Source organism: Centroberyx affinis, unplaced genomic scaffold (genome assembly GCF_046629955.1).
Source record: "Centroberyx affinis isolate AG114_WGS23_722 - 3 ecotype Tasmania unplaced genomic scaffold, CSIRO-AGI_Caff_v1 ptg007118l_1, whole genome shotgun sequence".
In the NCBI taxonomy this organism is placed as follows: Eukaryota; Metazoa; Chordata; class Actinopteri; order Beryciformes; family Berycidae; genus Centroberyx; species Centroberyx affinis.
In genome coordinates this window covers 41,222-67,690 of record NW_027283607.1, presented here as the reverse complement: position 1 = coordinate 67,690, position 26,469 = coordinate 41,222, and the positions used below count along the sequence as shown (strand labels likewise).

Below are 26,469 nucleotides of genomic sequence, written 5' to 3'. Positions count from 1 at the left end.
TGAAAAAATACTTACATACTTTACATTGCTTCACAACACTTCCCATGTATCATGGCCCAAGTCTCACAGGAGTGCAACAACCAACAACAACACAAACCAATCCATGTCTTAGTTCCTGGTCATCACCTAGAAAAAGGAAATCATAAAGAGATGTTTTAAAATGCTATTCCAGAGGGAAACTGGTCTGGATTAGTAGGAGTTGAGTATGAAACTTGGAATTTCATGAACATTCACATTTTAACATTTTAACATTTTAACAGAGATTTCCTTTAAACCATTTTCCTGCTTTTATTTCAGCCCAACTTTAAGAGCCACATAATCACCACCAAGAAATGTCTGCCCATCAATATCTGTGGGTTTTAACGTTAATTGCCTTGGCACAAAGACAGTAAACCGTAAGTACGCTGAATCTATCTGCAGAGCTGTAAGCAACAGAGAGAGCACTGCACTAACACAAAACAATCTATGCACTGTAAGGTGCTTTGGACAGAAGCGTCCACTAAAAGGCACATATTATATTAACAAATACTGTACAAGCCTAGCCCATTCCCACTCACATTGTTGATCCAGGAGATGTAGGTGCTGACGCGGATGAAGACGGAGGGCTTCTTGGGGTAGTTGCAGCCCATGCTGGAGCCCAAGCTCACCACACCGTGGACGTCCCAGGAGCCGTCAGGGTTCTGGCAGTTCAGGGGGGCACCAGAGTCTCACTGAGGGGCAACAGAGCCAGACGAGATGTTCAGGCAAAAGATGGCAAAAACATTCAGAAATTGTACATATATAATTATCATTATGGCACTGTGTAAAACTATTCTAAACTGTAAGGCTGGTATATTTTCACAGGAACTCCATTTCTATATTACATGAGACTGTAGAATAAAATGTAGGGGTTGTGGGAAATAAATGTGACTCACGTTGCAGCTAGCCAGCTGTCCATCTCCTCCAGCACAGATCATGTTCTTGGTGACCAGGCTGCCCCACCAGTCAGGCTTGTGCAGTTGGAGTGGCTGACCACAGGCAGGAGGGCCTGCTGCAGGATGTCAGCGATGGGACCTCCAGCTGTGGAAAAGAACAGGGCATTCAAATTTAGCGCTGTAGTCAAGACCACCTTAATCGAGTCCAAGTCAATTCCAAGACCAGGTCCAGTTGAGTTCAAGTCAGTTCCAAAGGACGTTGAGACCAAGTCAAAACCAAGACCAAAACAGGCAATAAACAGTGTACATGTCTTTCCAAATATAAAAATAAAGCTTAAGGAGTTTCTTAAGGATCAACAGGGAAGATAGCTCTGGACTATACTCTTCAACATCCAACTAATCAATGTTTTTTTTAACGTCATTTGGCCAATGGGGCAAGACCAGCCTCAGAGTCAGGAAAAATAATCGATTGCAAAGATTCACTTTGATTGACAGACGGCTGAGACATTATGAAAAGTGACATTATGAAATGATAATAGTCATTATGAAATAAAAAGAGGAGCAATGAAAAAATAAAAAGGGAAAAGAACCACTTTGAAAAATGTAATTCTGAATAATATCATCATGTAATTGAAAATAAAAGCCATTTGAAAATAAAAAAAAGTTTTTATGAAATAAAAATACAACTAAATATAGTCATGTTATTATGAAAACAATTATTATGAAATAGTATAATTTAATTCTTTTTAAATTAAAGAATAAGATCAATCAATTATTAATTTATTATTATTATTATTATTATTATTATTATTATTATTATTATTATTATTATCATTATTATCATTATTATTGTTATTATTATATATTTATGTATTTATGTAATTATTTATTTTACTGACACATATTTATTTATTTAATTATGACTGATATGGTCCTCAATAGTCCAAGAAAGCAGCATCAAACAACATACAAATACTGTATGTACATGAGCAAAAGTACAATCAATCACATAAAGGTCTGCATTCACCAGACCAGGAAAACTGGTCCTAAATGCTCCCTGATGATCCCTTGACGTTTTAGATATGGCTCCAAATAGATATCTGGCAATTTCTGCTTAATCTTTGCTCTCCATTATAATGATAAAACCATTACATCCCTAGATAGGGTTGTAGAGAGATGGTAGGAGGTGAGAGTATGTTTTCACTCTGCCACTGATTCTTGTCTCCTCCTCGCTTTCTTATTCCAAATAAAAGCAGTTTATATGACACCTCAACAACAGTAGAGCAATCTAACACCGATTCAACTGAAACTGCAGAGTGACCATATAGGCGTTTTGTAGTGATTATGTTCTTTTCTTGGGGCGTATGTGATATATAAAAACTATTTAACCTATAGTGCCAGTTCTGCCTAACATCGTTGAGTTACTAATTAGGAGATGACACAATAATTTAGTTTCACATTGATGACATTGAAATGAAAGGATAAAAAGTGGTGTGTAAACAACCTTCGGCACACAGCCATCATGCGATAGGCTAGACTGTGGTGGGTCAACCTCCATAGGCACACATATCAGCCTCGAAATAAGTCAAAGGTCACTGTGAATAGTGAGTGATTTGCAAAATGCTTGTACTGCTACAACTATTGCCAGTCTTATACCTGAACATAGTGTGGGCACAGCCCCCTCTCCTGGTTACTGGTGAGAGTACAATGCTACAGGTCCTGAACCTTTGACACACCATAATGCTCTTCATTCACTTCAGTTTTATTCCCATTTTTATTCTTCCCAGTTCACATGTTGTCCCTGCTTAGCTTGAGAAACAGTTTTGGTCCATCTTGTCTTCTGCCTAGTGATGTATTTGCTTTGTCACAGTTCTTTTTTTTTTATTTTTTTTTTTAAAGATGTTCCATGTAGGTTTGCTTGTGCCAAGACCAAGGCCTCCACGACCCTGTGCCACTTGCAATTTAATATCCCTATGTCTAAATGCCAATTGTGTTTGCTCAAGTGCTTTTTAAGGGGTCCAGTTGCTAGAGCAGGCACTAAACTTCTTATTGTTAGCGTCACCTCTGGGTTTTGCATTTGAAGATTGAAGACTTTATTGGCATTCAAATCAAAGTTTTAGAAATTTGCTTCTGTGTTTTTTACAGGATTAAAGCAAAAAGATAGACACGCTTTACATGTAAGTGAAAATATGGTGGTATTGTCTGTCCAAATGACATAATTCTTTGGCCATTAAAAGGTATTGGAATTGGACATGCTTTGGATAAAAAAATGGGTTAAAATTAAATGAATGCATTGGAATAGGACATGTTCAATTGCAATAGTTTTGAATTGGGTAAAAAGTTATTGAATTGGACCGGCCATATCTCAGCAATGGAATAAGTTAAGAGTTGTGAAATTTCAGTGTTACCATCCCCTAAACCCAGCCTTTAGGTGCTGTGAATTTGGAAGACTGGAAATTGGAATTTCGACCCAAAATGGTCTCAGAGTCCTCTGACTGACTGATTCCTGACCAAAATTTCAACTTCCTCCAATCTTTCAAAACTTTCAATATTTATTGTGGGTCAAAGCTGAGTGTACAGGTGCAGGTTTCATGGTCCTATGTGGTACTGTCTGTGCAAATGAGGAGGAATACAATAAATCTATGACCTTTTATGAAACAAGTGATTCATTAATAAACAGACAAAAACAAATCATTAGTAGTAATCACACCATTTAATTATATACAATGTACTCCATATCTCATCAAAGTAGATTTAGCTAAAAATGAATTATTGTGAAACCAATTTGATTAACATTTCTGCCTCATCTAGGAGAGACCAACGTTATGTGTTCTGTTAGCTCCCTGAAAGATTATCTCTGAGTAACATCTGTTGTTCACATAAACCCCTTACCTAACCTGTTTGTCTGAAGACCCTTATTTGACCTGTTGTTTGGGCCTCTGAGACCTCTCATGTATCAAATCCTAGCCTTGACTTGGTTAAAATCATGACCACACGTGTTACTCCCTGATCCTAACAAGTTGTCTTTCTTCTCAACCAACCAGAAATGATCTCTTTCAAGGTCAAGTGATCAGGCGATGCTGTTGTTTGTTTCACTGTATAAATTGTCTGCCCTATCTCCGAGGGGGAGCAGTCTACCTTGTGAGATCCTCTCACTGTACACTGTCCCATGCTCATGGACACTCCTAACCCAAGTCTGAGTTTTTGCTGATTTCCTAAACAATTTGGTGCCGTGACATAGATGACAGCATATCTTGAAGGTGACTCTTTTCCAGACTGCAAACCGGCATCAGTGGCTTCAGGCCTACTGAATCAAAGGTAAGGGATCCCTTTATAAATCCCAATATTGTCACGGTATGTTAGGTTGAATGTCTGTGTTAGAGTGCTAGAGAAGATTGACGTCATCCGATTTTATTGAGTTGTCCACTGTGTGTTTAAAGAGAATAGAAGTGAAAATGAAAAAGGAAAGGCCTAGAGAGAAGAAGAGAAGATAAAAGAGAATAAGAAGTAAGAAAAGAGAATAAATGTAGAAGTAGAAAAAGAGATGAAAAGAAAAGGATCCTAAAAAAAAAAAAAAACACAACAAGAAAATGGGAAATAATAGTAGTGAAACCTCGGAAGGAGGGGGACCTGATAAAGAGTTACCAGGACCAATAAAATACACGCTCCATCATTATGGAACTTAAATCATTGGGCAAAACTGACTCTTTGACTGTCAAATGCTATTTCAGAAGATGTAACAGCCAGAATATGTAACACAGTGAACAATCTAGGCGAACAGAACAGCGAAAGGATGAGACACCCATAGAATTTAAGCCCAATGGAGACATTAACATATCAGTGTAGTCCGACAGAGACTCAAATAAACAACCTACCTGGTTATGTGCCAAATGTGTTCTGCCAGGGACTGAGTACCAAAATAAAAGAAAAGGTGATGTTTGAAACGGAATGGTCGTCAAAAGAGTCGGACGACTTCGCAATTGGAGAAAGTAGGAGAGATAGCAGCACAGTCATCTATAGTCCCTAAGACAGTGGTTCTCAATGTGGGGTCCGGGGACCACCAGGGGTCCTTGATGGGGTTCCATGGGGTCCGCAGCAAATTGATGAATTGTTAAACTTCAACATTCTTTCATTTACAAGAAGTTAACACAATTAGAGAATGTAGAAGAATGATTGTTCTGATCATAGTTTCTCTGTCATCTCTCTACCTACAATACAGATAGTCGTGGAATTCTGGACAAAATCATATCTAACAATAAAAATATTCTCAGATTTGGGTTCAAGAGACAAAATCTCATCAAATGGGGGTCCGTGGTTCTAATGTGGAATAAATTAAGGGTCCTTGATATGAAAAAGGTTGAGAATCACTGCCCTAAGAGGTCTACCCCGATGGAGTCTACTGCCCTGTGGTGCCTAAATCCTGGAGACTCCTTCAAGGCCCAAAGGTGACTACTGTTCACCTCCTGAACAGGGCGCTGGTGAAGGTGAAGTATGGCAATCCATACAGAAGTCAATCCTGGTACATAACTACACAGGAAGGGTTTAGCCGTGTGATGGAAGAGTCCATGGAGGATGTGCAAAAGGCCGGACATCCCTGCAATCCCAGTCCCTGTACATAAATTGCACCTCAGGGAATTAGAGCCTCAGCTTGACCTGTGTTCGAGGCCATAACCCCACCTCCACCTCCAGTTACTCAAGAGGCTTCAACCATGACCAGGCCAGCAGATCCAGGGGTCACAGAGGTCAAGAGAGAGCAGAGTATATACCCTCCTCCATTAGTGGCCTGCTCCAAAGGTGGAACCAGGGATTTCTGCACCCCTGACTGAGATGTGATCGATGCTTCACCTGCTGAGAGCGAGGGGGAACCCTGATGGCAGCCTATCAGCACACAGCAGCACCCAAGATTGGAAGAAGAGCCTCACTTAGAGAAATATGGATTTTCCCTTGAGTGAGGCAGAGATACATTTATTACTTTTATACAATAATGCTAGCATTGCAATCATAAACAGTCATAATTTAATGTGTATTGTGTAATCATACTGTGTAACTATGAAGAAGTTAAAACTGTAATGCCAAGTATCATAATATTGTGATCATGTTGTTGTTAACTTGTCACTTTGAATCAGTGTTATGGGTCGATTAAGGTCAGTGTGGACAATTCCAGTAATAGTAACACCCTAGATATAGATAACTTAACTGAACATTGAGGATTAACTGAGTAATGATAAACAACTGTAAACTGCAGGAAACATCTGTCAGTACTAGGGAAGTTAGATTAATTGTACTTCTCTAAATTCTAGGGTGAATGGGTGACTGGCACTGATTCACCTGAGATAACATTACTGACAGCTGAGCTCAGCAATGGAAACTTCTGTAAATGGATAATAGTTTGATTGACCTCACGAGTTTGCCAAAAACCATGTACTTTTGATTTGGATGACAATTTATAGCGACTCTTTCACTGCTTTCCAACAGACTAACCTCTTCGCTTGGCTCTCCTTGGGCATTACGCCGCACACCCGCACATACACACACACACACACACACACACACACGCACGCACGCACACACACATACACACACTAGGCAGGGGATTCACTACCATATCTATTTGGCTAGTCAAATGGTGACAGTGTCTGGTGAGTTTTGGGATGAACGAGCCACTGTGGAACTGTCACTCTCGACTATATCAGATTCCAGACTATTTTATTTTTGTCCTCTTTGCATTTTGCTGGTTTTGTAGCGTTCTCTTGGTTTCCGTTGTCCAGTTCACCTGTCGTCCAAATTTGTATTCTCTTTTATTTTTTAGTCTGAGATTTTTTTAGAAACCTCTGGACGTTTCTTGTCTCACCTCACAGTTTGTGTATGTTCCCCACCCTCAACTAAACTAAACTAAACTAACTTCGGAAAAACTGCAACACCCATCGTGCTTTGCGCCATCGTGTCAACATGGCGCCTGTCTGTCGGACAAAAGGCGAAACAGTCTGACTGTGAAATGAAAGCCAATTAGAAACAGAGGAGACATTTTGGGGAAACTGACCGTGTCCGTGTTTGCCGGCGCCTCCAGGCAGCAGATATATGGTTAAATAAAATCTGTGGAGGCTCTCAGACTGGAATATTAAGGTAAGACCTGCAGCTTCAACTACTGCTGGGTTAAAACCTTCCTGCTAGCCCGATACGTTCCCTTCTCTCTTGTATGGAGAGACCGTTACGCTAGACTCCTTTGAAAAATCCGGTAGTTCAATGCCTTTTTACTTATCGGCAAGCGTACATACCCCCTGAAATATAAATCAAATGCTTTTTTGAATGGTAAAGAGCCATTCTACCATTCGGCATACATATGATCCACAAAGACGCACTTAATTACAATAAAATGTCAACTTCTAGAATTGGTTCACATCTAACGCTACCGCCATACACAGTGTAACAGTTAACGTGTTTTAGTGGAAAAAGATTGTGGGATAACAGGCGAATCAGCACTAAAAGTTGACATTTTATTGTAATTAGTGTTGTTTGGTTTGTTGGATATATGCCGAATTAGAGAGTGCCTCCTAATCATTCATGTAATGTCTTAAGTCTCGTGCTACCGGGTATGCATATTTTCCGCTAAGAGTGACAACACAAAAATACCAGATTTTTAACGGGGTTTGACACTCTGAACACTATCGGGGTTACCTGCCGGCTGGAGCAGATGGTCTTGGCACTGCCACAGTGTCCTCTCTGGTCTCATGTCAGCCTGTTTCTGCAGACGTTACATGGCCAGTTACTAAAAAGTTGCCTAGTTGTCTTTGTGCTCTGCCAGCGTCTGTCTGCAACCGGGAGTCAACTTCTACCACCTCTGGTTTAAGAGGTAGTAGTCGGTTGTGATTTGGACTGATGGACGTTGGGTTCAATAATAATAATTTGGACTGATGGACGTTGGGTTCAATAATAATAATAATGCATTTGCAGTTTTGCTTCGAAGAAATAATCAAAGTGTTACAATACAAAAAACAACAACAACAACTAGGTAAACAAATAGGCAGAGAGACAGCTTGGTCGTCCATAGTGTGGAGTTTAGTCCAGGAGCAAACTTGATGGTGGGAGTGGAGGTTTGTGGGTGACAGTAGAGTCAGCTGGAGAGTCTCTTGATGTGATCCTCTATTGTTACCTGTAGGAAAACCCTCTTTTCTCTCTTCTCCCTCCACAGGGAGGTCAGAGGTCAGGGTCAGCTGCAGAGCAGCAGCTCAGATGGTAGAGCCAGCTTGTCTTGCTCAAGGACACTTCAGCAGGGTGGGGGTTTGGACTTAACAGTCTCTCTAACCACTAACTGCCCTACTGACCTAGTTTGGGCCCACACAGCTGTTAAAGCTTTACATTGTTTGTAACTTGTGTGTTTTTTCATACATACACATTCTCCATGCTTTCTTCCCCTGCTGTTTCTGCTGAGCAGAGATCTCTCAAGGAGTTGACCAGTGCCAGTCAGCACTATGTGACTGCCTGTCTCTCTCTCCCATCATGTCCAGTGTCCAGGCCAGCTTCTGAAACATAAGACTGGTCAGAAAGAAGAGTTCACATAATCACACATAACACACAATCTCTGTTCCAGTGTCATCACTATCAGCGAAGGGAATTTGGCTGCTGTTAGTCACTGTTGTGTTACTGTTGTGTTTTGTAGACACAGCATGAAACTAACTTCTCTCACCACCGGCCAAGGTCGCTGCATCCTAATCCCAAATGGATGTGAATAAACTAAAGCCTAAACCAAAAGCAGATCTAGGAGCCACTGTGATGGATGGATAAGAGTTAGTTTCCCGCCCTGATGTAACTTGATGTCAAGGAGACATGGAGTGTTGGTGGGATTCACTGCTGTCTTCATGGCTGTGATGATAATTTAACTTGTCTGAATTTTTCTCATGGCAGAAAACAAAGTTCTGTTGCCTTCTGGCCGCTTGTGGTAATTTCCCACACTGGTCTTGTTGCTGTATGTACAGCAAAGTGCATAGACTGTGTTCAGGCAGACAGTGTTACATCCAGCTAGCCTGGTATTACCATGTTCAACTGTATCATTTGGACCCTTGTCCAGACTAGTTGAGTGCTTTTAGGGTTAGGGCTAGGCCGCTGGCAGTTGTTGGCCTCAGAGAACAAAGAGAGCTGATTTGAACTATAGCTGGAGGCAGAGATGAGGTCAGTGTTTTCAGCAGTTATCTAATCCTTTGGATCTAATGTTGATTGATAAGCCAATTGACTTCCATGCTGATTTATAAGCCTGCTGTGTGTGATAGTGATTGATAAGCCTGTGGTCCACTGAAGGAACTGAACACAATGTCATATTCTATAAGCAAAATGTCATGTTTTATATATTAAACACGAGTGTTTGTACACTAGGCATCTTGATTTTAGGAAATTTACTCCATACTGTATCTACTATCTGATCATGGCCCACTGGTCCAGTAACACTGTTTGACTCATCTACAGCTGCAACCTACATGATTGCACTAGGGCTGGGCGATATGGACCAAAAATCATATCTCGGTATTTTTAGGCTGAATGGCGATACACGATATATATCTCGGTATTTTCTACGAAGTGGGCTAAATGTTCAGTTGTAAGTCAAAGCCACATGTGAGATGTCACAAGCACTTTCATTAAAACAAGACTGTGATCAAAATAAAATGCAAAGACAGGGTTTCCTTCCCTGTTTTAGAACAGTCTGGTAAGTTCAGAAAATTACATCACTTTATTGTAATGCAGCCTTTAAAACCAGGAAAAGACAACACTTATGCCATATCACGATATTACGATATCCAAAATCTAAGACGATATCTAGTCTCATATCACAATATTGATATAATATTGATATATCGCCCAGCCCTAGATTGCACTAGTATCGATATCAGAATTCTGAGTTTGATACCAATACTAAGTTAAATGTATACAAATTTGATGCTACTACAATACCACAGCAAAGGAAAACTATCAAGCAGTGTCACAGAGCAACAGTCACTGTGATTTTTTGTAAGCTTGCTTGTTACCACGCTTGACTTGATGGCTTCTTAGCAACTTTGCCACAGGTTTTAATGTCAGTTGGGTGTCGGTTCTCCTAAGCGAAATCATTCCATGTTTTGCTCTGGGCAACAGTTTGTCAATTAGTTCAAGTACACTGGGACTCATGTGGTGGGGCAGAATGAAGCCGGGTATACATTATATTGTTTTGTGAGATGTAGCTGTGACGATCATCTTTCTTTTTTTGTATAAACAATTTGGAAGCAATTAGGCTAAGCAAACAAGTCGGGTATCAGTGTTCAAAATCACACTGCAGAGTGCAACATGCACATCAACAAGCTAGCTAGTTGACATCAAAATGTCAAAAATGGACGCAGGTGGCGAGCCTAGACAGCTAAAAATTCCACCCTTTTTTTTTATACCATGTAACGTTGGAGAAATGGTGGACGCTGCGAGCTCCTCTGAAAGTTCAGAACCATCTGCAAGTGCAAATCGCCCAGCATCAGCCACTCCTTCACAAGCGGCTGGTGAAGAAAACAGGCACACCTTCCATAGGGTCTTTTTTCTTTTCTCCTTTTTTTGCCTATTCCCCCATTTTCTCCCAATTTTGTTGTTGCTAATTCCTGAAGGTCTTCATGGTCCCTGTTGTTGTGTGAACCCCTGACGGCCGGGGAGGCTGTAGACTACCATGTGACTCCTCCGATACATGTGGAGTCCCCGGCCGCTCTCTTTTCACCGGGAAGGTGTGTGTGGGTCTTGTCACTCTCCCCACAATGTATTCATAACGATGTAAAAAGAGTAAAGTATTTCTGCATGTCTATACTAGCTAAGATCTTTCCCCAGTGTAAACATATGTTGCACATGGAAGCTGAACTTCAAAATAAAAGCCCCACTTATGGTGCACCTATTTGCAGCTCATTGCTTTACTGACTGAGGTATAAACATTGACCAGTACAGCTTTTCATTACAAGAATGGCTATCTCCCGCGTCTGAATGTGAAAATGTTGTTTTAGTTCCTAAAAGGTGGATCATTGTATGTCATTTGGAGCTACTTCGGTTTTAACTAGATGACGGAAACAAATACAGACTTTCTAGGTGCTGGAAATTTGAGAAGTACTGCACTGTTAATAATTAAAAATTTAAGATATATGTTAAGGTGCAAAAGTGCAATAAAAAAATGTTTCCTGAAACCGAGATAAATAATTGTAATTAATAATCATGATCACAATATTAATAAAAATAGTCTGAATGATAATTTATGCCATCATTGTGCAGCCCTATATCGACCCTATATCAGTCTGACTCTATACACCATGACTCATCCTCCTCTGCCTCAGAGAGAGAAAGTATGGAGCTTGGCTGCCTGAGATGGAAATTTTTCTTGGCATTTATCCAAGACACACAAACACACGCACACACGCACACAGACACACACACTCACACACACACTCCTCCTCTATATCTCTATATAAGTGTTGACATGCCTGCTGACTTTGATTCTCTACTGCGGCCTGTTTTTTTCTCTGCATCAAAAAGAAAAGCTTAGAGACAGATGTGTTATCTCATTCCCCCATTTCTCTCTCTCTCTCTCTCTCTCTCTCTCTCTCTCTCTCTCTCTCTCTCTCTCTCTCTCTCTCTCTCTCTCTCTCTCTCTCTCTCTCTCTCTCTCTCTCTCTCTCTCTCTCTCTCTCTCTCTCTCTCTCTCTCTCCCTCCCTCTCTCTCACAGTTCAGTCACTTTATTGCCATGACCGTTTATCAGAAATATCACAAAAGCAGTACTGCATATAAATTACAAAATGTCAGTTTTTAGAAAACACCAATCAACTGTTTACACATTAAACCCATATTGAAATGAGTATCTATTTGGTTTGAAAACATGTACTAAATAATAAAAGTAGCCTATATAATAGACATTTTCTTTAATCTGACAGAGGAATTCATTTCATATCTGGATAGCAGCTGTTTGTGCTGTGTGTGTGTGTGTGTGTGTGTGTGTGTGTGTGTGTGTGTGTGTGTGTGTGTGTGTGTGTGTGAGAGAGCTGTGAATCTGCAGGCATGAAGCTACCAGGCCTTACTTCCATTCTATTTTGTGATCATCTCATCGGCCATGTGTCCCTCTCTATCCTTAAGAAAAGGCTAAAGACCCAGCTCTTTAGCGAATACCTCCTTTCATAAAAAAAAAAAAAAAATTGATGCACTCTATGCATTACCTCATAACACTACCTTGTAGCACTCCCTCGTAGCACCTATGTCCTGTTGGACCAGAACTTAGCTTGTTGCACTGTCTCGTAGCACCTTTGTCCTGTTGGACCAGAACTTAGCTCTATAGCACTTACTCTCGTTGTTCTCTCCTATCTAGAAACTTGCTTGTGTTGTATGCAAATCTCATGTGTAAGTCGCTTTGGATAAAAGCGTCTGCCAAATGTGAAATTGTAATTGAAATTGTAAATTGTTGGGATGTGTGATCCTATTGTTACTGGCACCACCCATATTACAACTGTATGCACTCATGGTACTGTTATGGTGTCCTCCTCCTGTCCTGTCCTCCTCCAGGATGTCCCAGCAGTGTGAGGAGCCTCGTTTCACCATTGAGCAGATTGACCTCCTCCAGAGGTTGAGGAGGACGGGGATGACCCAGGCTGAGGTCCTCCACGCCCTGGACACCCTGGACCGCCTGGACAGGCAGCATGGACACAAGTCGACCCACAGACCCTCCTACCTGCCACCTTTGTCTTCCTCCAGTACCGTCGCCGCCTCTTCCTCCATGACCTCCACCGCCACACAGACCAATTTCCCAGAAAACCGTCAGTCGCCATCACCCAGTAACAACTATGACACTTCCCCACCCCTCCCAATATCAGTTCCCGGCCCTGTTGCCATGGCAGCAGTAGCTCAGAATGGTCTAGTCGCTGTTACCAATGGGAAGCTGTCACCGCCGCGGTTTCCTGTTGCTGTGGTTAGCGGCAGCATGGCGGCGCCAGGCTACGGATTTGAGACCAGCGAAGAAGACCTAGATGTCGATGATAAGGTGGAGGATCTGATGAGGTGAGACTAGACCAGACAGACCAGACTGCTTAGATGGCCATGTGCTGCACTTTTTGGCCAAATCAGTTATGGCAGACTGAATCATTTGAGTTAATTAGTTGAATTAATTGAATTTGAATTTGAATTGAATTTTGCAATTGTGTGAATGGCCAATCGGATCCAATCGCACAATTAAAACTATGCATTTTACCCGGACTTTGTACTATGTCAATAGAGGGTGCTAGGGCGCCGCCCCTCCTGATCTTACACGGGGGGAAAAAATTTCAGAAAGATTTTATTCAACTTTTTACCATGTAGGTCATATGGGATAAAGGTAAATGTATAAATAAGGTAAATAAAAATGTATTTTTCCTTTTTTAAACTCTCATTTCTGGCAGTTCTGGCTGGGCCGGCTGGGCAAGGCTGTAACTTCCTGCCCTGGGGCTTACCCTAACCCAACGGCTCCACTGAATATACATTGAACGTCTGGCGCACCCATAATTTACTCTTTGAAGCCAAACAAACGGGAGCTTGAGGGGTCGGCGGTCGTTAACGCCTGTGGCTTGTGGCCAGTAAATTAGATGTTTTGCCTCTCTTGGCGAGACAAACTTTTAAACGTCTTTTGCGAATGGGCGCAGTAATATCTTCAGGTTCACCTTTATCGTTGGCTTTGTAGACAAAATACTGCCGTATTTCACTTTGTGTGGCCTGCTTCTCTACAAGTTGGGGACGGGCATGTCATCAACTGCTGTCATTTCCAACCTCCTCTCTCTTTCTCCGTGAGGATACTGAGCGACGCAGCTAGCTCTCTCACGTCCACACACAGAATATTAGGCACTCCAACCATGTCACTGTTCCCTTGAGTCCTTAAGGCGGGTCTTTATTTTCCGATGGATGGCATTCAGAAGTATTGAATTTTGCAAAATGCTGGTATAGTACCATTTTAAAGTGTTTGTACCATGGTACCTTTATAGTACCGGTAATCCCTGCAGTCCTACATGTAAATGAATGCACACAAAGACTGATTTCTTCTTTTTATTTTTTACGATGTGCATACTTAAACTTACTTGCATTAAGCTCCTCAAGTCAATATTGTTTCAGTAAAATACTTTTTATTTCTTATTTTGGCATTGCTTTGTCTTTTCCTTTTAATGTTTGGCCTTGGTTGGAAGTGGGATATGTGTGGTGGGGCGCCCCACCTGGATAAATTGGCACCAGCCGCCACTGACCGGCACATTATGTAAAAGTTGCAGAGTAAACAAACAATCAAATTTCAATCGACATGTAGCTCAAACTGCAAAAATTGTCAAACTGAAATGAGGATCACTTGTGACACACACACATATACACACACACACCCTCCAGTGCCTCTCATCTGTAGTCTGCAGCCATACAGCAGCAATCAGAGCAGTATTGATTTGAGGGTGTGTGTGAAAATGAAATCAAACCAGAAGGATGGAAGGAGAGCAGAGAATATTACAGCAGGATCTGGCCCCTGATCCTTGCTCACATTCAGCTTCAGCAGCTACTAGCATCTATATAAATGTAAATGAGACAGTATTCTACTGAATGAAACACCCTATGTGTATGCGTGTGTGTGGGTGGGGGTATATCTTATAGCCGCTCGCATGTTTAATGCAGAACCAGCTTTTTAATAATTCTCACACATCCACTTTTGTATTCCCAGTGTTGAGTGTGTATTTATGTAGAGTGATATGTTGGTCTGCTGTTCTGTACCTGGTGTGACAGTATGTACTGTACTACTATGTTGGTTGCCAGTATGTTTCTGCAACAATGTCACAAATGTGAATTCCTGGACATTTGCTGGACTTGGTGATAAGTAGTGATTCTGGTTCTTCTCTCCCTCCAGACGGGACAGTGCTGTGATAAAGGAGGAGATCAGGGCCTTCCTGGGGAACAGGCGGATCTCTCAGGCTGTGGTCGCTCAGGTAACAGGTCAGTGTCTCTACTTTCTCTGTACTTTTAACTGGGCTGGTAAATCACCACCAGAGAAACACTGGTAAACATTTCTGTTTACTCTACAGGTAACCAACCATCATTTGTCCTATTCTAAACGTCTAGTTGGCTGGGCTTATTCATTAACTAATTTCTAGATGATTTTATTTCTGATACAGAGTATAAAAAACCTACTCGGTAGCTGACAATAGAAGACTGGCTGTACTGGGCAGCTTCCAGTGTGAATATGTGGAACTAAAAGGGGATTAAAACTAGTAAGATGGAGGGTGCTTGTAAAAACATCTCATATCAGAACAAACAAACAAAATCATCAAATTCAGATAAGCAACAGGACACAGGACTGGGTATCAGAATCTAGACGACAACAGGACATAAAATGACAAGTAGGGGAAAATGAGACATCCCATAATCCTCTGATCAGATTAAGTTTTATAGAAACAATCACTTCTGTAACCTCTAGACAAGCTCATTGGATGTCTCCTCCTCCTCGTCCTCCTGCAGGGATCAGTCAGAGTCGGATCTCCCACTGGCTCCTGCAGCAGGGATCGGACCTCAGCGAGCAGAAGAAGCGAGCCTTCTTCCGCTGGTACCAACTGGAGAAGACCAACCCTGGTAACACCAGCCTCCACCATCAGGCCCACATCACTACCTCCTCTTCCTCCTCTTCCTCCTCCTGCTCCTTCATAACATCTTCATCCTCACCCTCTTCCATCATCACCACCTCTTCCTCCTCATCGTCAACCTTCTGCTGTAAAAAAAAAAAAAGTGCTGTAAAATAAATGGGGACAAAACAAGCATTTCACCAACCAGTCAGCTATAAGACTGGAACTGTTGACTCCAATAACACCCTGAGCTCAAGCTTAAAGCTGACTCAGCAAATTTCAGAAACCATACTGAACTCCCAACAAACAAAGGAAGAATGCTACTACATAATGAGCGAAAGGACAAGCTATCAGTTAATGCACGGTTGTAAAAATGAGTTTTCTGCTGCATCTTGAAAGAAGATACAGAGTTCACTAGCTGTATTTCCTCAGGCAGGTTAGTCCAAAGTTTACATGCAATAATTTGCTCACATATCCAAATGTGTAAATGAGTGAGCTAACCAAGGGGGCTGCACAGTCATCTTAATAATAATTATTCACAATGAATAATTAGCATATAATTAAAATCATCATTAGACTGTCTGGACTCATTGTGTGGACTGTGTATTTTCCTCCACTACGATGAAACCACGATGTTGGTGATTCTTTTATTTTGGAGTTTTCCTGTATATGATCATATGTGTAGAGAGTAATGTTGCATGCATTCAATGTGATGAATGATAGTACATACTAATAGAAGAACATGGTTAAAAAGATGACGTTACATTGAGAGGACGCCAGGTTGCATCCTTCTTGCTTTCATAAGTTGCTCCGGATAAGACCGACAGCTAAAACACTTAATTTGTATGATGTTTATATAAGATGCCAAAAGTGCAGTAAAATAATTTTGTTCATCAAATCATTGAGATTCATAATTGTGATCACAATATCTAGTAAAATAATCTGGATTATGATTTTAGCCATAATTTTGCAGCTCTGGTTTGGCTCTCATCTGGTTTCTGGATGACAGAATTGCAGGAGTATCATAAAATGTTTATGGAGTCAAAAAGAGTCTATTTAAAGAATAGAAACCAAGGCACTCTCTTTTGTGCTAACATTCAAAAGCTTTTATTGGCATCTTGAGATGTCCCTTGTTACAGAAATAACGGCTTTGAACTGTTTGGGCATAAGAGAGTGCCTTGGCCCTCATCTGCATTGTTTTAAAGTAATTCTGTTTAGACCAAATAAAAAGCAATAAGTAGTGGAATGTACAGTTTATAAACAGCTCAGTCTAGTTCAAGAGGACCCCAGTTTCTTCACATGCAAAAAATAGCCAGGAATGATCCTTTAATCAAAATCCTCTGACTTCCATTGAGCTCATTGTCCTGATGCTCTCCAATAAATAAACACCAGGAAGTAATGTTCATAATGTAGGTCATTCATACAAGGTTACTGTTTGTCCTTACATTAAATTAACATTTAATGATTTGTGTGGGGAAATCAGGTCATTATTGCAGCATTAAATAGTAATAGGACACAGCAAAAAACAAAACGAAACAAAAAATACAGTGGACATAAATGAGGGAAAAACGTATTGAAACAAATAAACGGTTGAAAGCAGACCTGGCTGTCTGGTGGGTGTGTCCTCAGGTGCCACGCTAGCCATGCGAGCTGCCCCATTGGCTCTGGAGGACATGATGGACTGGCACCAAGCCCCGCCCCCTCTCGGCTCCGCCCCCGGAAGCTTCCGTCTGCGGCGAGGGAGCAGATTCACCTGGAGGAAGGAGTGTCTGGCTGTTATGGAGAGGTAAAGAGGAGGAGGAGGAGGAGGAGGAGGAGGGGGTGTGTTTAGCTGTCAGAGGGAGGAGAGGAGTTGAAAAGGAGGAGTTGGTGTTTGGCTATTGTAATGTAACAAGAGGTATAACGTTTAATTGGCTTTGTAATTGTAACATGTTTTCACAACCCTGATCTCACATGGTGTGTGTGTGTGTGTGTGTGTGTGTGTGTGTGTGTGTGTGTGTGTGTGTGTGTGTGTGTGTGTGTGTGTGTGTGTGTGTGTGTGTGTGTGTGTGTGTGTGTGTGTGTGTGTGTGTGTGTGCGTGTGCAGCTACTTCGGTGATAACCAGTACCCTGATGAGGCCAAGAGAGAGGAGATCGCCAACGCCTGCAACGCTGTCATCCAGAAACCAGGTAACCAGACCTGCACCATTGTGGCACCATTGTCTTCAATAATTTGAGGAACAAAATTATTTTACTGCACTTTTGGCATCTTATATCAATGTTACAAAGTAGGTGTTTTAGTTGATCTTTCATTTATTTTTAATGGGAGAGTATTGTTTTCCACGTTTTTTTTTGGGATAGAGAGGAGGCAGCCTCAGAGTTGGGTTAGGGTTAGGGTTTGATCTGGTGTCTGATCTGTGTGTGTTTGTGTGTGCGTGTGTGTTTTACAGGAAAGAAGCTGTCTGATTTGGAGAGGGTCACATCTCTGAAGGTCTACAACTGGTTTGCCAACCGCCGCAAAGAGATCAAGAGGCGTGCTAACATAGGTAATATCTACCTCCACATTGGAGATCTGTGTGTGTGTGTGTGTGAGTATGTCTGTCTTTGTGAGATTATGTACAGTAGTAGCTAAGTTCTCCTTTGTGTATTTATCCCACTTTAGTACTACAGACAAGTATTTCTTGACTGAATAAAGTAGAACTAAGTTAGTATATTTACCACAAAACTTGTGTCTCTCAACCAGCAAGTGAACAGACTATTCCTTGTAACTTCCAATGGCTGAACAGAGAGAAAAACTTCCCTTCCCTTTGAGGATGGAGTGTAAGAGCAACAGTATCTTAGCAAGCATGGAGTAAAAAGTGGGACTTCTTCTAGCCAACTCACCGGCCAATTAGAGTTTACATATCACTGCTGTTGGGTAAAAACTAAGCAGCTCCAATTTCTGTGTTTTTCTTCCTTAAATGGAAAGTTTCCATGGTCATTTATGTGTTGAGCGAGTTTCATGACTCTTGGAACTGTTAAATCCCTTTATTGCACAGCTTTGTTGAATACTCAATTTTGAGTGGCCAGTGAACCAAATGAATCAAAGTGAACCAAGTGAATCAAATCACTCCACAGTCGAGACATCCAGTCGGTTTTGTTGATTTCTAATTATTAATTGGTAACACCTTGTGCTAAAATGACGTTACTCTTTGATTACTGCTGACAGTCTGGCTGGACTATTCTTTTGGTGGAGCTTGTAAGTTAAATTTGCTTGTAATAAAATAGTTTTAAATCAATATTTTTGGTCAAATGATTAATGTCTTTGGTAAGTAGCCGTGTAATAAGCAGGATCATTTATAATTATGGGCATTATTGGAAAATAGGCCCTGGCAGAGTGATTGAAGACCCTGTTGCAAAGCGGCTACTGGCCAGCTGTATGTTATCCCTTACTTAACGACTGATGATATCCTGAACTGGAAGGACAGTGGAGCAGTTCTGTTTCAGCCCTTATTTTTCAGCACAAAATCATATACATAACATAAATTAAGCACCACTGGTGCTGTGCGGGGATACTCCAGCAGTCACTAAATAAATAAGTAAACAACAGTCTGCATACAAATAGCCTTTCCATGCCAGCACATGCCCAGCATCTCTGGCACTGTTTTAGTCCACATGTTCCTCTCCTAGTGTCGGCTGAAACACAGATATCAAGTCAGAGGTTAATCAGGTTGAAGCTTGCCTTGTTTGCCCCATCTATTATAAAATTAGAAAAAAACATTGGCATCAATGAGGAATAAGTATTCCTTTCTTGATTCCTGAAAAACTAGCCTTTTACAGATGTCTGTTTTTCCCCAGTAGGAGAAGAGGTTTCCAAACTGCTTCATGTCCAGAGTAGAGAATTTCACTGTGCTGTTTGGAGACTTTATTTGTGTTTTGAAGTTGATATGTTATGGTGAGGTTTGTGTTTTTGAAGAAGCAGCCATCTTGGAGAGCCACGGCATCGAGGTTCAGAGTCCAGGAGGCCAGTCCAACAGCGACGAGGTGGACGGCAACGACTTCCCCGACCAGGTAACACACTGACAGGACACACACACACACACAGAAGGCCCTTCTGTAACGGAAAGGACACAGGGTCGATCCTCGCAACCCATTGGGTGTCCAGTAACAGCGATGTGTCCTGTTGAAATGTCCTTGAGCGAGGCTTTGAACCCCTACCTGCTCACTCTGTGAGAGTTTAGAGAAGCAGGCTTGTGGCCAGACGTTCAACAGTTCAAATCCCACGAGCAGCTGGTGGGGAAAGTGAATCATAAAAACTCTCCCGCTCTCAACATCTACTGTCGATGTACCCATGAGCAAAGCACTTAAAAGATAATACCAGTGCTGTTTTACATTTGTGCCAATGTGTGTGTGAATGTACATTTTACATACATATTATAAAATCAATTTTTTTTCTTGTTTCCTGTTTGTATAACCTGTTTAGTTTACATTTGCATTTTAGACATTTATGTGACTCGCTTATCCAAGGAGACTTCCAGTAGAATAAGCTTCAATTCCTAGATCACCAACATCACAAGCAACCAGTATTAAGGAGGTCAAGGGTCAGAGGTCACAGCACCCAGACAATATTCCTGGATCATGAATATGAGTTTGTATAATATATGTTTCCTGGTGTGTCACAGGGTTGTGATGTGTCAATGTTTGAGAAGAGAGCTGCAGCCAGGCCGTTTGGTTTCAGTCGAGTTGACCTGTCCTCTCCGACCCAGGTACAACCCAATAATACTTCATCACCATCTTTACATTTACCAAAGATCTCAGTTGGAGAGACGACTGCAAATTTACAATCGCAGTGTTTTATCATCATCAGCAGTCTGGGCAAAGATGTATGATATGTGATTATATGGAGGCTTTCATGTGTATTTTGTTATTATTTATTATGATATGGATTTCAGATGACTTCATAACCTCTTTCGGCCCCTAGGAGAGGAGAACAGGACTATTGAGATGGAGCCACAAATCTACTAATCCCCTCCTCTTCTTCTCCTCTTCTCATCTCAGGTTCCCACCCTCCTCCCCACCTGGTTCGCCGCCCTGGGAAGAGGGGGCTTGGCCGGGCAGCGGGCCAGCTCTCTGATCGGCCGTTCCCTGGTGGCGGCGGCGGGACCTCAGGCGGAAGGCTCCAGACTGACAGGTGCGTCCTGGTCTCCCCCCTCACCCTCCCTGCAGGACGACCCCACCAACCAGGGCTCGCTCTCCGAGCCCCAGGACCCAATCGCCTTGGCCGTGGAGATGGCGGCTGTCAATCACAGCATCCTGGCCCTAGCCAATCAGGCGGCGGCGGTGGCGGCCGGGGCGGGGGGTGGCGTGGCAAATGACATCAAGACGGAGACGCTGGAGGACGACTGAAGGGGGGAGAGAAGATCTAGGAGATATAGGAGTTATGAATAGGAACAGGTGTGTTGATATGCAAGCAGATTTTATAGGAATGTAATAAGTGATAAACGTCATGTATAGTCCAATCCTGAGATACCTCCCAACCCTACCTCCAACCACCAACTTGCTCTTCCACACTGTTAGAGGCATTACCAGTATAAAATAATGATCCTAATAATAATGATAATAATTATAATATTAATAATGATAACAATAAGAAACTTTAATAGTAGCGTTTCCAGTGCTCTCCAACAGACTGACCAAAAGGACAGGAAATGATGCGTTGGGCAGATTTTCCTTCCAAACTGTGCGTTTTCACAGCAGGACACAACTGTATTTGAAATGGGATTCAAATAGTTCAAGTTCTTGCGGTGTGGTTACCATACAACTGAACAGCCTCAACGACGAATACATGAATTTGAAAGTTAAGCTAATTTTTCATTTCAGCTGATTGTATCGCAGTACATTATCACATTTTCGTCACTGGCGCGGCTCTCTTATCCAGAGAGACTTCCAATGGGTGCAACAGTAGAATAAGCTTCAATTCCTAGATCACCAGTATTACCATTAGCAATAGTAATGGTAATGTCCCTTCGCCCAAAGGACATGAGTTAGTCAAACGATAGCAAACATTTCTCAATAGATAAGTATCGAAGAAATCTGAGGCTGTAGGCGAATTTGTGTGAGAATGCAAATTTAGAATGAATTCATGGTATTCTTTATTCTTTGGTGCCCAAATGCCCGGTGGGGTAACCGAGGCCTGAGAACACTGTGAGTGATCTGGTGATCGTCCGTGTGGAGATCTGTAATCCTGGGATGGAGGAGAGCCAGGTGAGCTGCTGTGATCCACTCACTCTCTCACCTGTTGTCAAGAAACTTCCACTCATCCTCCGCCTTCATTTAGTCTCTCACACCATTCAGTGAAGTTAAAGTGGAGTTCTGGTCGCCTGTCGATACTCGTGATTTTCCCTTCAATAGTATAATAATACTGTTAGAGAATAAAGATAATAGTGTAGAGTGAATGCATACATATACACGTGTGTATGTATGCATACACACACACATATATACATACAGTATATATAAACTGTGAGGGTATGTGTATATGCCCTAACCCCTATCTATTTACAGTATATTGACTGTAGACAATATTAGCTTCAGAAACAAAAGACATGGTCAGTGATAGAGAGAATCATTATGATGGAGTCTTGTTAGTATTGGTGAAAGGTGACTGAAAGCGTTAGCCAAAGTATTAAGTTTGAATTTGTGTATTTTCTGACTGTATGATAATCATGGATGGAAATAGGTATTAGAGATATGCTAATCAACGGCACATCAGATGTGTCATATTATTGCAAGCAGAACGCATATCTGTCCTCTTTAAGTATATCTATATATGTGCTTGATATGCCATGTGTTCTAAACACATACTTTTATGGTTTTGTTTAAATTGTATTTTCATTTTAAATGGCACTTTATGGGATCAGTACCATGGTGCTTCTGTGTCCCCGCCCTCTATGGTTTTCATTGGTCAGTATGAGCGACTGACAGACCAGATAGACCGATAGGAAGAAGTGAAAATGACCTGGGATACTGCTGGTTTCCCCAACGAGCTCAAAGTTCCCATTTAGTGAGCAACAAAAGATTCTCTCTGTAAATCAACCACAGCACCAAGTAACAGGTTTACAGTGACCGGTCGTCTCTAGCTGCAAAATAAAAAGTTTATTAAACTAGTCAAGACAAAAGTATCTCTACAGTTAAGCCATTGCAGAAATCACTCCCTTTCCTGCCTTTTCTTTGATCTAATGCTGCTCTTTTGCTCATCCTCAAGAGGCGTTGTTTGGAAAAAATAAAGTCTTGCTCTGTTTTCAGCCATTGGACAGAGCATATGTAGCATAGTCTGGTAACTATTTGGATTAGAAACACCAGAGTGTTATATACTAATTTGGTTCGACTGTACAACATCCGAGAAAGAATGTTAAATCTTTAATCATTTGCTCAATATACGTGTTTGTCAATTTCAAATTATGATTGCTAGTTAGCAGCCTCATAACTTGTGATCAACGTGTTTGTATGTTAGGTAAATAATAAGTCAACTTCTAATTAACAATGAAAATTGTAAATTGTAATTGTAAATCCTTCCAGTCATGGCCGCCTCTTGCGCTTGCATCAGTGCAGTCAGCTGCTTACCTTTTGCCACAGTAAAATCACATGAACACCGACACTAAAAACCTCACTAGTTGAAGAGTGAATAACACTGGAATGCAGTTCATCAGTTAGTAGATAAACTATTAAACACTCGTAAACATGATTAGACTGATTGAACTTCAGTTCACTACATTAGAACAACTCATGACCTTTGACCTCACTCTTCAGTACTACTTCAGCCAACTTACAGTTTTAAGGCAGCAAGGACACTTATGTTTTTAAGTTGAAGTGCCTTCATATTTTTTGCAGTGTACCAATGCAGGATAAATACATGGGTGGATGACTTGTGCAATGGCTACCGCTGTACACAATACTAATGCAAGAGAAATACATGAAGTTCTATAATGGATAAAATATATACATAAAACAGGTTCATCACCAGGTGCTTTACAGGCTAAGCTACTGACAGTTTTGGTAAAACCTGCGTTTACTGTCACAGGTTTAAAAGTTCAAGGTTTGAGTTAAAAACTCAACATAAATACCTCACTTCACCCCCCCCCCCCTCTGCTATAAGCTATTCCCCCCAGTTCCTGCTCCGCTGCTTCAATGTGAATAAAGTTTCAGAGTTCAGAGACTATTGAGACTGAACTGTAATTGTAATTTCTTCAGAGGAGACTTTAGGTCCGATGTCGGCAAACTGCGACATGGCTTGTCTATGTAATATGACGGAATTAACAGACGCTTCCCCCTGGCTTCTCTGGGACAACACACAGCTATTCAGAAATGTCGGTGTACTTTAAAAAGGGAAATTCCACTCTAAAATGCGATTCACTCATATAAGCCCCTGCATCCGCCAGCCTCCTCTGGTTTTATCCAGCAGCGCTAAACAGATGCATTGTGGGAAGCTCCTGCTGTGGATTTAAAAACCTGTTTGTAGCGTGGCGCTTCTTAAGTAAAAGATTCAGTATTTCTCTGTAATATCGGAGTGAGCGCTGTCATGCAACAGAGCAATATTTCCATTAAAAATAAGAAAAAAATCTGTCGAGACATTCCTGAGATTAGATGAAACTAATGATCCCTGATTGCTGCATCAGCAAATAGTGATAGGTACAGCAAAGAAAAATAGAATATAAATAAGACCAGATATATACTGTAATACATGGTCAGAGAATAGAAAAAAAGGTTAATATTTTGTAGTGTCCTTATTGTAGTGTATTAACCTATGGAAAAATACAATAAGTACACCATAATACCTTGTTAGTAATTAATGAAAAACTTGCGAATACATAATGTACTTACAAGGGTATAACAGCACACCCACGCATAATTAAAGATAAGATGAAACTTTAATGATCTCTGTGGGTAAATTGGGATAAATTGAGAAGCAACTAGTAGGCTACAGCAAAGAAAGAATAGAATAGAGAAAATGGGGATTATATAAACATACACTACTGACAGTTACAACACTAGAACTTGTTTAGTAGAAACGAGGGTGTGCAAAATAACAGCAGTAGATATGTACAATATGAAAATATACCAAAAGTGAAACTAATGTCTGTACTTCCTTGAAAGTACATTATGTATAGGAGATTTTCATTCACTGTGAGCTCACTTTAATAATCCTTAAATACTTTTTCATTAGTTAACAGACTGGAATAAGGCCACTGTAAAGTTAACAGATAAGACAGTGGACTGCTGCTTCCTTAGTGGTTTACTCCACATTCTGACCTCAGCTGGTCTTCATCACACACCACTCTGAAGTGTCGTTTCATTCTTCTGATCATTGAACACTTGAGTCAAAAAAAGTAATTGCTGTTAGAAAAAGTTGCCTGAAATAGTTTTTCCCCACCTCGGTGGCTACTAATCCAACTCAGACTGACTGTCTGATAGAACTTGAATTTTGTGGTGGAATGACTTTAATTGACTGGCAGCTAAGCTGTCCGGGGCTTCACTGCTTTAAGAGTTTATAAAACTCTGAGGCGTCACTAGCCAGGTGTGTAGTACTCTGTCATCCATTTCAAATATCTACACCAGAAGATAAATACTATTCTGTCAGGAGTTAGAAAAACATTTTTTATTATTATTATTTTTTTAATCTGCCAAGCAGAAGCATTTCTGACGTGAATCGTTGGATTCATTCATACATCAGCATGTTGTTTTGAGATTGTTTCAGGATTTTAAATCGTGTCTGTTGCTGCCTTCAAGGCCTCCTCATAAGCTTGTACTTCCGAATTTGGAAGCTGTAAATTGCCACACTCAAGTGCTTTTGTCAGAAATAACCAGATGGAGCCTGCAACAAAAGTACTTTTTCAGAGTCTGTTTTATTTCCAAAATAAAGCAGCATAGAGGGGCAGAATGAAGAGGAGAAAATGCGCATCATGTAATTGATATTTGGATTCTTTTAAAATGCACGGCAATGAAAAGCTAAACAAAGAGTGAAACAGAAGCGCACAACAATACCAATTATGTCAATAAAAAGCCAAACAATAACATAATATAATCCATCACTTTTACCATCAGTTGTTGGCATGGCCTCCTTGCTTCCTGCCCTCTAAATGCCACATCTTTGTAAACTGGTTATCAGAAAATTCTGACTTTTACGGTTGTATTCACCATTTAATTAGGTTGTTCATGTGCGCTCTACTCACCGCAATATTTCCGACAGTACTTGAAGGCAGCACGTCTGTGTGTTTTTTCATTGGTTAAAATGCAGTAAACCCGTCTGCCTTTAGTCTTCCGTTGCCATGTTGAACTGTTTGTTTCAAAGGAAGAGCTTCCTTTGCTGGATCTCGACAGGAACCAAACAGCTGAGATCTGATCTGAAATCTGACCTGCAGGCTGTTGAAACAAGGTGAAACCAGTTTGAGTTAAAAAACAGATTCCCTGTGGTTTCAGTTGCTTCATGGCTCAGTGATGAATGTGAGTGTTGTCTGTCTCTCTTCTACCTTGTCCAATATTGTGACTACACGAAATGCAGTATCACAACAGAGTTCTATTCCAAAAAGCTGTGAATTCATTTTGGGGGGAAAAAAACAAATAATTTCCTGAGGTTCTTTAAGTTCCTTTTGTCAGCCAATAACTTAAATTACCTACCATCATTTGGTTCAATTGTATGGTATCAATCATTTTGTAAGAGTCTCTGTTTTTTCCTCCCAAATGGATATCTGACTTTGGAATGAAACTCTTCAAATTATCTATAAAAATGAAAAAGAATATCAAACCTCAGCAGGAAGTCTGTTCTATCAGTTTGAAATGATTTATATCCCTTCTTCTCTTCTATTTCACAATTTAGTGCCTTTTTTGGACGGTAGACTGTTCAGTAATTGCTATGTAGAAGATCTACATATGCCTTTTGTTACTTTTTTTCATCTGTTGGAAAAACCTTATTTGTTATTTTTAAGGTGTGTTTCTATTGCTATTCAACCTA

General features: G+C 41.0%; 1 protein-coding gene and 1 pseudogene across 3 annotated transcripts; one reads left to right on the top strand and one right to left on the bottom strand.

Moving 5' to 3' along the window:
* Window positions 1-108: 108 nt before the first annotated feature.
* LOC139639312 (chymotrypsin-like elastase family member 2A) lies at window positions 109-7,644 on the bottom strand (annotated as a pseudogene).
* LOC139639311 (homeobox-containing protein 1-like) lies at window positions 6,905-26,469 on the top strand. Of its 3 annotated transcripts, none has more exons than XM_071513398.1 (10): window positions 6,905-7,037; window positions 12,454-12,945; window positions 14,795-14,880; window positions 15,403-15,513; window positions 17,133-17,289; window positions 17,590-17,672; window positions 17,933-18,028; window positions 19,444-19,532; window positions 20,144-20,227; window positions 20,520-26,469. In XM_071513398.1, the coding sequence occupies exons 2-10, from the start codon at window positions 12,455-12,457 to the stop codon at window positions 20,865-20,867; spliced, it is 1,545 nt and encodes a 514-aa protein (XP_071369499.1). In that variant the 5' UTR covers window positions 6,905-7,037; window position 12,454; the 3' UTR covers window positions 20,868-26,469. The 3 variants fall into 3 exon arrangements, with proteins under 3 accessions (XP_071369499.1, XP_071369498.1, XP_071369500.1); XM_071513397.1 differs by having other exon boundaries at window positions 19,441-19,532; XM_071513399.1 differs by having other exon boundaries at window positions 19,438-19,532.